General features: G+C 55.3%; 1 protein-coding gene across 8 annotated transcripts in view; it reads left to right on the top strand.

Moving 5' to 3' along the window:
* ZBTB40 (zinc finger and BTB domain containing 40) overlaps positions 1-11650 on the top strand; it is a 76560-nt gene extending 64910 nt beyond the window's left edge. For 7 of the 8 annotated variants that reach the window (XM_069579097.1, XM_069579096.1, XM_069579098.1 and 4 more), the window contains 6 exons: positions 860-1024; positions 4082-4296; positions 5578-5740; positions 6449-6535; positions 7639-7856; positions 9631-11650. In XM_069579097.1, the coding sequence (XP_069435198.1) occupies positions 860-1024; positions 4082-4296; positions 5578-5740; positions 6449-6535; positions 7639-7856; positions 9631-9825 (1043 nt within the window). In that variant the 3' untranslated portion in view covers positions 9826-11650. The remainder of the gene's footprint in view (positions 1-859; positions 1025-4081; positions 4297-5577; positions 5741-6448; positions 6536-7638; positions 7857-9630) is intronic. The other variant, XM_069579100.1, reaches the window with a different exon arrangement.
* The last annotated feature ends 1362 nt before the right edge of the window (positions 11651-13012 follow it).

The raw sequence follows: 13012 nt of genomic DNA, 5'->3' as shown, positions 1-13012 counted from the left end.
GCAAGGTTCTGAGATGAGATCATCCAGAAGGTGGAGGTGGAGAAGGCCTAAGCCTGAGTCCCGGGCTTCAAATAATTTCAGCTCTTGGTTCTAGAAACCCTTTTCTTTCCTAACAAAATTTTATTCCAAAGGGTAAACATACAAAAAGGGAAAATGAGGCTGATCCCCCTAGTTAAGGTCGACCCTATGATCTGGGGGGTCTGGACCCTAACCGTATAGGCTTTCCCCCTTTGTTGTTGGCCCATAAGGGAGACTGGAGGTACAGATGTTCTAGCTTTTTTTTTTTTTTTTAACAAGTACCAGGTTTCCAGACACGCTCTTTACCAGTGTTTTCTAATACTGTTTGGCAGTCTAGTCTGGTCGTTGTATTTTCATTCCATGCATGAGAAAATAGAGAAGGCAAGAGAATCTTGAGAGCAAGTTGCTGGCAGAGAACTTTGATTCCTCTCTGAGGCCGTGTCTGTCATTTTTATGTGCATTTCTGCCCTGTGTGTTTTCGAAGGGGTCCAGACTCAGGTGTTCCTGGGCTCGAGAATATACTTGTTTCCTGGGAATGGAATAAGCTCTTCCACACTTGCAGTGGCTGGATTAACAGACGGCTAGTCTTGTGTGGTGAGAACTCTGTCCTTCGCCTCGGCAGGGAGACCACACTGCCACCCTCTGTGCGTCAGCTGTGTTGGGGCGGTGCCATCTGATCGGATGGCCCAGACCTCGCACCCAGCGCGCTGCACATTGCCTGATGTTCTCCCGTCACCTCCCAGGTTATATTTCCCTGCCGTGTGCCTTAGAACGTGATCGTGTTTTTATGAGTGCCCTACATGTCCACTGTTGGCTCTGATAGACTCCCATGTATTTCCAGGGAAAATGTATGCCTGCCAGTACTGTGATGCTGTGTTTGCCCAGTCCATCGAGCTGTCCCGCCACGTGAGGACCCACACCGGCGACAAGCCGTATGTCTGCAGAGACTGTGGCAAGGGCTTCCGGCAGGCCAACGGCCTTTCCATCCACCTGCACACCTTTCACAGTACGTACTGAGGCTGCGGATGTCAGGTACTGGGCACCGGCCAGGCCCTGGGAAGGCACGCAGTGGTCCTCAACAGCAGCTGTCTCTCCACCCTCCTGGGCCCCTGCTCAGTGCCTTCCCCTCCCCTGTCCTCCTGCAAAAAGCTGGAGTCCCTCTCTGCTATTTCCGGAAGAATCCCATTTTCCCGTGTCTCTGTGTGATGCCTCATTTCCCCGTCTGGGCCATTTCCTTGTCTTCTGGTTTAGCCCACCTGGCTCTGCTTGGCCGACAGAGGCCAGTTTTGTTTGAAGGAAAGAGCCTCTGTGACAGACAGGCTCGCAGGGCCCCAGAATATTTCCCATTTGCCCAGTGAGCTGCTTTCTTCTCCTCCCACCCCGCCTCTCCCCACTCTCCTTCTGGTCATAACCTGCCTTTCCCCCAGGAGCAGACCGGACACTTTGTGAAGTAATGTGTAGCGTGTGGCCCCTCGCAGTACTCCTTCAAAGCTGCCTGCCCAGTATCCTCTTCTGGATGCCTTGTGTTCTCTCAGTTAGTGGAGTCTGCCCTGTCTTTGTCCCCTTCGACTAGAGCTGCTACAGGTAGAGACACACATCCGTTCTACACACACAGCAGGGAGGGAGAGGAGATTTTGTGATCCTCCGTCATCGAGAAAGGGCTTCTTCCCCGGTGCTCAGTGGGTAAAGAACCTGCCTGCAGTGCAGGAGACGCAGGAGGCGCAGGTTCAGTCCCCAGGTCGGGAAGACCCCCTGGAGGAGGAGGGCACGGCAGCCCGCTCCAGTATTCTTGCCTGGAGAATCCCATGGACAGAGGAGCCTGGTGGGCTACAGCCCATGGGGTCACCAAGAGTCGGACGTAACTGAAGCAACTGAGCATGCGCGCGCGTCATCAAGAAATCAGCAAGGAGACATGGGCGGTCACCCCGTCTGCAGCGGCTCTAGCTGTAGGAGGCACGTGATCAGCAGAGTCCAGCAGGGGCTTAAGAGCCCAGGTCTGAAATCACACGGGCCTGGGTGTGAATCTTGGCTACTCTGCCATTTACTTCCTCAAGCCTTAAACAGATTTCCTTATCTCGCTAAGCTCCACCCCTTCTGTAAGCTAGAGGAAATCCTAACGCTGCCACACCGTGTTGCTGGAAGAGCAGAAGAGATCTCACACATAAAGCGTGAGGCTCCACGCCTGACACACAGAAAACGCACAGTGAATGCCAGATAGCGTTGGTGACGAGAGCAGCCGTCTCCGGTGCCATCTGTCACCATCAGAGCCCGTCTTCTTTCTCACACCCCGCACCTTGCATCCCCTTCTTCCCTTTTCCCCTCCCTGCCTCTGTTCCCCACTCACCAGTTTCTAGCTGTTGGCAAATACAGTATCTCACAAACATGTGCTTTCTGTCAGCACATTCAGGCCTGTTGTCAGGCGGCCAGCAAGGCACTTGGCCAGAGCTTGCGTGTGCCCAGCATGCGGCTGGACACTGGGCAGGGCAGGAAACATGAAGTGCCCCCCTCCCCGACCCCCATCCCCCCCAGGGAGTTTCACAAGGTTGCCCAGCAGATCTAGTTGCGGTAGCTCGCAGAGGAGTGAGATCTGGCTTAGAGCCGACGCCGCAACTGGGAAGTCCTCCCAGCCTCTCTCAGTGGCCTTCTGCTCCGGTCACGTTGTCCCAGTAGCGTTACGCGGGGTCAGCAGAGGGGCAGACGTCGTCAGTTTTCAGAGTAGAGCAGACCCCGAACACTCTGCCATAATTTGGCACACGGTGCCTGCAGCAGGTCCAGCATCCAGGCCCCTCTCTCGTTGGCTGTTTTTGCCTGTTTCGTGGTCTCCTCGCTGCTTCTGGAAAATTCCGTCAGGTGTCTTTGAAGACAGTGTGACTCTGAGATCTCACGAGCTCATGTCTGCGGGGAAACCAGTTGACGATCCCGAGTGCTGCCGCATGTCAGGATTCCCAAGCCAGTCTGAGTCAACGCACACGGGAGATTGGCTTGTGGGCTGGGCCTTTCTTGTGGGCAAAGGATTTTATTATTAAAACATCTTACTTTCTGTTCAGAGAAAGGACTGAAGTCTCCTGCCACAGGGCTGGCAAATGAAGCCTTCATCAGTGCTAGTTCTAGTTCTTGAGGTTCCCCCGAGGAGTTGCCTTGTCCGGTTAAGCATGCAGTGCAGAGGGGGGCCTGGTTACCCAGCTCCGTGGCATCCTACTCACGCCATTCTCTAAAGCTCGATTTTCCTAACCTGTAAAGTAGGACTGATCACAGCATCTGCACATAGGGTTATTGGAAGGGTTAAGTGAATGAGGGCATGGAGGGCACTTAAAACTCACCCGTCATATGGCACTTAGTAGACACAGCTTAGGAAAATGTTTCTGTCATTGAATCTAAAGTGGGGATCAAGGACGCATTCCTCCTCTGACATTCCTACTGACCGCAAAGGAAGTAGTGATGCTTCAGGAGTGATGTGTGGGTAGTCTCTGTAGAGAATTTGAAAACTTCACAGCAACCCCCACTGTCAGGGGAAGGGAAGAGCCATACTTCCTGGAAAACAGTAAAATGAAGTTTGACTTGTAAGATGCAAAGTAATGCTCAGTTCATTTCAGTTGCTCAGTTGTATCTGACTCTTTGCCACCCCGTGGACTGCAACACCCCAGGCTTCCCTGTCCATCACCAACTCCCGGAGTTTATTCAAATTCCTGTCCATTGGTCGGCAATGCCATCCCACCATCTCATCCTCCATCATCCCCTTCTCCTCCCGCCTTCAATCTTTCCCAGCGTCAGGGTCTTTTCAGATGAGTCAGTTCTTTGCGTCAGGTGGCCAGAGTGTTGGAGTTTCAGCTTCAGCATCCGTCCTTAAATGCTCAGTCTTTAAATGGTGCTTGGTCCAGAAGCCTCAGAGGAGCCTCACCCCCGCCCCAGGACGAGGGTGGAAAGTGGCTGCACGGTAAATGCAGTGACTCCGGCCCTTGGCTCCATGGCCCCGCGTGACCTCTGAGCAGTCTTGCCTCTGGAACTGTACACAGCCTGCCGCTCCTCGCTGACTGTTGCCTGTGGTGTCTCCCCCGCCCACCAGACATCGAAGACCCATACGACTGCAAGAAGTGCAGGATGAGCTTCCCCACCCTGCAGGACCACCGCAAGCACATCCACGAGGTGCACTCCAAGGAGTACCACCCCTGCCCGACATGCGGCAAGATCTTCAGCGCCCCATCCATGCTGGAGCGGCACATGGTGACCCACGTCGGGGGGAAGCCTTTCAGCTGCGGGATCTGCAACAAGGCCTACCAGGTGAGCCTGGCCCCCGCGGGAGCCCGCCCGGCGGCCCCCACAACCCTCCCTCCCTCTGGTCTCCCTCGGCCCCCCGGGGCTGGCGGCTTGTGGGACACCCCTGGCCTCCAGGATATGACCGGGCTGGCTCTCACGAAGCATGCAGCTCGTAGCTTACCCAGCTCCTCTGCTGTGACTGGTCAGAGTGGGGCTGGCTAGGAGCTTTTATTGGAGCCAAGAGTCCTTGCCCTCCTTCTCTTAGAGTTCAGCCTTGTCCTGTACTGAATGCTGCTTTTCCCCCGGATACTCAACATTCTTTGGAACCTATTGATCTGTGTGTCAAGGGATGTGAGGATGACAATAGCTGGAATTATCTTGTTTAGCAGAATTACTGGTGTTTTGTGGGTTTCTTTTTTTTTTCTTTTTCCTTAACTCCTCGGGAAGAGCTCTGTTTTGTTTTGGTTTTTTACCTTAGAGTTTGCTATGTAATTAAGTGAAACCCCCTATGGATCTAAAAAGAAACCGCGTCTATGAAACGCTCTCTGAGACCACAGAGCAGAGGATGGCCCTTGCTGGCATCTGTAACATTTGGGTGCAGAGAGATGCCCAGCAGCTCATTTCAGCTCAACTGAAATGGACAGGTAGCTTTGTTCTGAGCCTTGTGCTGAGACGTTGGATTTGCAGAGCCGGGTGAGACCTGGGCTGAGTCTCTAGGAAACCCTGGAACTGTGGGGAGAGTGTCACAGCACCGCTCCGGTACCTGGGAAGAAGGGACACTGGCTTTCGGAGCTGGCACAGCAGCCTCTCTCCAGAAGGTTTCCCGGCTGCACCCTGGGCCTCCAAGAGACAGCAGGCCAGGGTGTGACTCCTGGTGCTTCTGTTTGCTAATCGTGTGACCTTGGGCACTGCAGAGAGCCTAGCACCTCCCTCCTGGACTTACTGTGAGGCTGTGTTTCTGAAGGGCCCAGCCCTGCCCTGTAGTGGCCTCAGTAAATACACGGGCACCTTGTTCCCATGAACACCAGCCTCCCCTCGCCTGTCAGCGCTCATGGTGATGGGTAAGAGTGAGACTCCAGGTCGACTAACTAACTGGACTCCCCACTCCTCGGAGCTCCTTTGTGTCTGCTAAGACTGGGTGCTGCTATATTCAAATCAATTTTTGCTCAAGTAGACTCCTTAAAAAAAAGAGAGTGGAACTCCAGATCATAAGCTTCCCTGGGAGCGCCTGCCTCTCCTGAGTCTTTGTGAACCCTCCAGCTTGCCGGAACATTTAAGACCTGACGCTTGCCACATTCCTTTCAGCAACTGTCCGGCTTGTGGTACCACAATCGGACCCACCACCCAGACGTGTTTGCTGCTCAGAACCATCGATCTTCCAAGTTCTCATCCCTCCAGTGCAGCTCCTGTGACAAAACCTTCTCCAACACGCTTGAACACAAGAAGCACATCAAAACAGAGCATGCAGGTGAAGCTGGGGTGCCCCGGACAGGGAGCGGGGGCTGGCGAGTGGGAGGGGCTTGGTGGCCTAGGGCCCTGGGCTCCAGCCCCAAATTGCTCCTCCCCGTGCTGGAGCGTGGGGTGCTTCGGTGACCCCCTGTCGTGCCCCGGCACACCCGCGGGCACCACGTCAGTCAGTCCACCCGTGACACTGGCTTGAGTAGCAGAGGTCCTGGAACCTCCAGCAGCGTGACTCCCGCCGTCCCCAGGTGGCACGCAGGCCGGGGTGGGAATCCTGACTCCAGTGTGTGACCGTGGAAAGTGACCCCTCGCTCTGAACCCATTTCCTTCTCTTCAGAAGGGCAATTATTCACACCTGTGTGGCCGGTAAATAGGGGCATAGTGACAGCAGCTCACACTCAGGGAGGGTTTCCTGAGCGCATGGCATGTCGCTAAGCACCCGGTGTTTCCTCCTTTGATTCTGCAGTAATCCCCTTTACATCCAAGCATTCTGGCGCTCTTTACCACTCATTTCGCTGGTGTATTGGATTGGCCAGCAGCCAACATCGGGCAGAAAAACCGAACGACCTTTTGGGGCAGCCCTTAGTGTAGGTGTCGGGTTCCTAGCACTTGGCAGATGCCCGCTACTATGCGCCCTTGCCCCGGCCCCGTTACTGCCCAGCCTGCGAGAGTCTTCCTTTCGTTCTTTCCATGCCTCTGCTCATGCGCCGTGCAGACGTGAAGTTCCATGAGTGTGACCAGTGCAAGGAGCTCTTCCCCACGCCAGCGCTGCTGCAGGTCCACATCAAGTGCCAGCATTCAGGTCGGTGCCCGCGAGGCGCCCCAGGGCAGGGCGGCCCGGGGTGTTCCCCTCCCCGTGCCCTTACAGCTGCGCAGCCCAGGCCAAGGGACAGCCGAGTTGTGCCTCAGCTACAGCACAGGGCCGACGGTACTGCCTACCTTGCAGGGCAACTGTGAGAGCCGAACATGTTAGTGCACAGAACACTCTCCAGGCCCTGCACAGGGAGGCATCTTACGCATTACCTGTGATTAGCGTTCCTGCTCTGTCCCATCAAACCTAAATGCCAGTTATTTAAAAGGCACCATTTTTAACAAACCATTAGAAAAACTGCTTATCCTAAATTCTGCTCTGGGCTCAATTTGATGTAGATTTTTATGCACTCTTGTCTGCCATTAAGTAAGTTGATTAACATAAGAACTCAGCTTCCCAGAGTAGCGCTCAGGTGAGATTGTTGGCATGCGTGTTATCCCACACAGGATTGTCCTCTGCCATCGAGGGCGCCAGTCAGGGAGCGCGTGGTAGCGCCTGCGGTTTTGGTCTCCTGAGCATTAAAGTAGAGCTAGTCTCTTCTGATTCCTGCTTTGGGAATGCAGCTGACCGTCCAACGCTGACCTCTCATTTAACTCACATTTGGCTCCTGTGAGTTAGAAACACGCACCGCTGCCATCTCAGGGCTTTTCTTTCAGGCAGTGGACAAGCATCCTGCAGGTCTCCATGCTGCCCCTTCAGGCGTGCGCGCGCAGGCACTTGTGGACAGTTACACCCGGCCTCCACGGCTTGCAGCAGCAGTAGCTGTCATTGATCCCATTTCAGAGATGTTAAAAGTGACAAAATAGCATCATTACCATTAAATGAATGAATAATAGGCTTTGGCAGAGGCAGATTTAGCTTGAATCGGATGCTAATGAAGCTGGACTTGGGGCCTGTCACTGGCGGGACTTTTCCAAAGCTCTGCCCCTAATCCTGTTTGTGTAAATTTGCACTCATTTTCCTAAAGAGACCTCTCCGAGTTGTTCAAGCTCCAGGCCCCACACAAGCTGAAGAGCTGCCCCTGGACGCCCCGCCCCTTCCCGGCCCCACCCCGCTCTGGCTGCCCCAGCCACGCCTCCATCCCCCTCCTGCAGGGTCGCAGCCCTTCCGCTGCCTGTACTGTGCGGCCACCTTCCGCTTCCCGGGGGCCCTTCAGCACCACGTCACCACGGAGCACTTCAAGCAGTCGGAGAGCACCTTCCCCTGTGAGCTCTGCGGGGAGCTCTTCACCTCACAGGCCCAGCTGGACTGCCACCTGGAGTCTGAACACCCGAAGGTGCTGGGCGCTGAAGCCCAGTCGCAGATGGTGCAGGTGACTGTGGGGCCCTGGATGCGGGGTTGCGGACCCAGGGGTCTGGAGGCTTCTCCGGAGGCAGCCCCTTCAGACAGCTGGCCTTTCTCCCTGGGACTCCCAAGGGGCCCCGTAAGTGATGACTTCATGGCCAGGAGGATCTTGCAGAAGTTTCTCTGGACCACCTGGTGGCTGCCTGTGATACGGCCCCTGGGTATAGAGAGGCTGGAAAAAGAATTCTAAAAGCAGAATGACCTGGGCCTGTCCTTCCCATTCACACCCTCACTCACCCTCTGCGGACCACTGTCGGGTGTGGTCAGAGTTGCAGGAACCCTGGGAGGAGGTGGGTGAACTCTCGGTTGGGAGCTCCTTTGGTTGAAAGCCCTAAGCTTGATAGCCCCTGTGGGCTGGGCTCAGAGCATGTTTGAATGTCTGGGCTTTTCTGGGGGAAAACCCGCCTCTTCTCGGTCTCAAGGCTGTGTTTGCTCACACCCCTCTTTCTGTCTCTGGAACTCTTACTGTTCTTCCCATCTTCTCCAGAGAGGGTGGGCAGAAGAGGAAATGAAGCTCCATTCTGTTGATTGACAGTAAATTGCAGATGGACCAGAGAGGGCCTGTGAGCTGGCTGGGCTGCACCCCATCCCGTCCCGTTGAGCAGTCCCTTTAGCTGAGTTCCTGCAGGCCTCTGTGCAGAGCAGAGGGCAAGGCAGGTGCCCAGGGTTCTGGGTGCTGCTCGTGCTGCCATTTCAAGACCAGCTCTGCTTTTATTTATTTATATATATATATAAATATATATGTTATATATATATAATATATATATATTAGGGTTCTTGGTAAGATGTCCTTTGCAGGGGGGAAACAGAGAAGAGTCCGTTGCTAAAAGAAAATGACAATTTGAAAGCTGCTGTCCTAGATGATTTTTTATTGAGCATCACAGTCAGCCTCTTCCCTCTCACAGCAGAGACGTGGCTGAGCTTGGCGTCCCCGTCTCTCCGTTCCTGTCTAGAGGAGGACACTCTCCGCTCTCAGCCACCCCTCGGGAATCAGGGTGGCTGAGCCCTCTGCGGGCGCTCCGCATTAACAGCGTCAGCTATTCCGAGCTCCATGGCTCAGAAGGTTGAGGTTCAGGCAGGAAGCAGGTGCTCTTAAGCAGACTAGTTCTCCCGGTGATGGGGACGCCATCTCTAAGCGCTGATGCCCATCTGAAAGGGGTGCATGTGGCCTGTAGAAGCCTGTGCCTCTAGCTGGGGGAGCTGCGTGGGGGAGCTGACAGAAGCCACGTTTCGCCCAACTGTTCTTCCTCCTGTAGCCACCTAGCCTCCCAAGTGAGGCCCTCCGCCTGATCAAGGCCCAGACACGCCACCTACGGCAAGCCGAGGCTCCAGTCAGCCGTCCCTGTTTCCCTGGTCCAAGCATGACACGAACCACCTTCGTTCAGTAGCATTCCTTTCACATGGCACTTAGCTCTGTGGTGTAATCCCCGAGACAGGAAAACCAGTGTGAGAAACCGAGCCCACGTTCACTGGTGTGTAATCACAGAGTCCGGGCGCCCTGAGATGGCGCACTGAGCTAAATTATAGCAATTTAGCACACAGAGTTATTTAAATTGTTTGCCTGCCTTCTCTTTTGCATCACGGGTGTGTTAGACTTGCCTCTTCCCATTAGGCACATGTAATTGCTCTCCTCAGGTGAAAACATAAATACCATCATTACAGCGTGAGAGGAAAACCATGTAAATTCTGGGGAGCCAGCTGTGGACACTGCCCAGCGCTGCCTCACGGTCTTTCCCTTGCAGGTGATCCAGACCCCAGAGCCTGTGGCCCCGACGGAGCAGGTGGTCACGTTGGAGGAGACCCAGCTTGCTGGCTCGCAGGTGTTCGTGACATTGCCGGATGCACAGACAGCCCAGACCAGCTCTGAGCTCGTGGCCGTGACCGTGGAGGACTTGCTGGACGGGACTGTGACCCTGATCTGTGGGGAGGCCAAATGAGTGGCTGCTCATGGCGAGGGGGGGTCCTGCGTGTGCAGTGGAGGAAAAGCTCCACACTTGCCTGTTGCCCTTCCTCCCTGGCACAGTATTGAGCATCTTAGCTTCGCACCAACCCAAGTGGTCTCCCTTGGGAAGAGGGCAGAAGCACGGCTGTTCTCATAAAACCAGCTTCTGAGTCATTGGCAGCCAACACGACCACCCCCCGTGGCCGGCAGGCCTGCTCCTCACAGGCCTCCTGCGGCGGCCTCTGTGACCCTGTCCTCCTGCAGGCGGAGCGAGGCTTCTGAAACAGAGGCTGAAGGAGCAGTGGAGCCAGGGCCGGTGGTCAGAGGCACAGGTGTGACACGCCGGCAGCTCGCAGTATGTGGAGGGGCAGTTCCAGGTGGGACCGTGGCCCGCGGAGTGGGCCAGCACACGCTGCCAAGGCCTTCTGGCCATTGAAAAGCAAGAGAACCGCACCGTCAGGCCGTGCAGGATCCCTTTCCTCATGTCTGGCATCCTCACAGCCCCCTGCATGGCAGCCGTAGGCCTGGTAACAGCATGCCCGTCAAGAAGGCCTCATTTCCAGGCCGAGGCCCACCCCGTCAGTTCCATCGGCCCTTCCCTTAGCCGTGCGGGTGTCCAGTGTGAAGCCACGTAGCTGCAAACCACGCCTGCCCTCCCAGAAACTCCTCATGGTGTTCTATACTGGAGGCTGGTTCCCACAGTGTTTCCGTGGTGTCCTTATCCCCTTTCCTTAATCAAAGCCTCATGCCTCCACCCAGCCTGGAGGCCTCGGCCCGCGGTTCCTCCTGCTGCCCCGGTCTCCCCTGCCTGTGTGTAGCCCCGCTCGCAGCGCCCTTCCCGGCTGCCATGGGGAGTGCTGGCCAGCAGGCCTCTGGAGTCTGAATTTCACAAAGCTTTTTTTTTCTTCTTCAGTTCCCAAAATATAATCCGATAATTAATGGTTTGTGGAATCCATTATGAAGTGCAATTAGATAGATATAGGTTCCCGCCGTTCAGAGGGAATGGCTAGCATTTATCTTCCTTTCCTTGATGCCAGAAGGTTGATGTCTGCGAGGGCAGCGTGTCCACGCCCAGCACGGCTCCCTGCCAGCTTGTGCGGCTGACCCCGTCTGATCCCTCACCCTCACGATACAGGCCACCCGAAGACAAGGCCACTGCTTCTCTCTAAGCACATTTCACATCACCAGACACCAGCGGAGAGGGGGGGGGGGGGTCGATTCGAGTCACAGTCGGTCCTTTTATCACCATCACTCTTTGCTGGAAGGGCCACAGTATGGCCCTCACCACCGGCCCGCTCTCTGCAGGCAGCTCGGCAGCTCGCTCCCACCTCCAGCCGCGTGCTCATTTTCTGTGCAAATCGCTTGAGCTTGTCAGTTCAGGGATCTTCCCGTTAGGAAGCAAATGAAGTTTTCAAAGGCCAATGACTGACCAGAAGATGGTGCTCAAACCTTTAAGACTTGGCCTCCCTGTGAGGCCCTTGCTGCCTCTGCCAGGGCTGTCTGTCTTCTTAAGTTTTCTCAGCCCCGTGAGCCGTCAGACCAGGACTGCTCTTGATCAGCAAGTGACGAGATGACACCAAACCTCCGCTTGGCACCAGATAAAACCCCAGTGAAATTATGGAGCTGCCCAACCTGCAGGGTGTGGAGGCCGAGCCTGGCAGATAAGAAGGCCCGGCTACTTGGGAATCGCAGCAGCATCAAAACTTCTTCCAGCCAAAAAAAGAAAAAATGTAAAAATTAATGACTGGGGACCTGTAGGGGAAAGTGATTTTTTTCTTCTTAAAAAAGTCCTCTGAATAAAGAAAGCTGTAAACTTTGGACCCAACTTTCCAATCCTTTTCGAGCACCAAGACAGCCTTTTCTCAGGTTTCAGACAGAGACCCCGGTGGAGGCAGGATGCTCCTTCGCCTCAGACTTGCCGGACCTGCAGCTTGCTTTGCCGAGAGCAGGCAGGGAAGCGGGCCTTGCCGCCAGCTGCACTCTGAACCCCAGCACGGCCAGCCAGCGGGAGCAGGAGGCCCGTGCTAGTTCTGGTCAGCACGAGGGGAAGGTCCAGCTGGAGTGTCGTTTCTGCTCTGAGCGGACCTCTGCGATATGCCGCATCAACAGTGACTTTTTACACCGTTGCTCCCTGGAGACCCCCAAGCATGGATCCCATTGTAGGAAGACTTTCCTAGTTCTGTCTGCCCGAGACTCTCTGGATTGCTGCCAGGGAGGACGCTGCTACCCGGGTCCCTTTGTCCACGTCCTGGCTCTCATGTGGCCTTTGCTGCTGGGTTGCTGCCCTGATGGTCTCAGGGCTGAACCTTGGGCCACTGGCCATGGTACCCAGGAGTCTGTGGGCTTTCTTGGAACACTTGGATTTATTCATGAGACCCCCACCCCCCCTTCTCTAATCCCAGAGCTCATGAAGCACCTGGTGAGGAAGAAAGGGCAGGCAGATTCCAGGCTGGAGTCTGACTCCATGGGAACAGTGGGGGATCCGTGATGGAAATGTGTTTGCTCGTCACAGGTGAGTAAGGCAGACAGCAAATAGATGCTCAGGAGCGAGGCCCGCCCTGGGAAGATGGGCCCAGGCAAGTGTGTGAACAGCCTGAAAGGGAGTGAAGCAGAGACAATGGTCTATACTTGTTTATTTGATAAAGCCTGTCTCTTCCATCTCAGAAGCTTTTCATTTGGGAAACTCTGAGCCCAGAAAGCACCACAGTGTACGGTGTGAAAGCAGGTTCCCCTGGTGGTTCAAGTCCTCTCTGAGGAAGCTGTCTGACTCTCCCTGCGCCCCCCTCCCCAACCAAGGAGTGTTCTTTAGCTTCATCCCCTGGAGAAGAGTCCTGAGGGCCGCGGGCTGAGGGCGAAGGAGAGACCCAGTCAAACAAGGGCACACGGAGACCAGGAGCCTATTCTCTGCCAGTGGTATAACTAGCACCAAGGAGAAAGGATGGGCCCAGAGTTTCTCTATCCCAGGCGCCGCTGCAGCCGCCATACCATAGGCTCACTACATATTAGCACTGGAGGCGGGGGGATTGTTTACATCTCACACCCCGAGGTCTACGAATGGACCAAGGGCTGGGGGAACTGCCAACCTTACACAGAATGGTCCCAGGGGCAAGCGGTGTCGCTGTGAAATTGGGGTGGACAGCTGGGCAGCGGCGGAGAAAGTCCTGGGGTGCTTTCATCACAGG

Source organism: Ovis canadensis, chromosome 2 (assembly GCF_042477335.2).
Source record: "Ovis canadensis isolate MfBH-ARS-UI-01 breed Bighorn chromosome 2, ARS-UI_OviCan_v2, whole genome shotgun sequence".
Lineage (NCBI taxonomy): Eukaryota > Metazoa > Chordata > Mammalia > Artiodactyla > Bovidae > Ovis > Ovis canadensis.
Note: the sequence above shows the minus strand (reverse complement) of the source record. Positions and strands in the feature narration are given on the sequence as shown.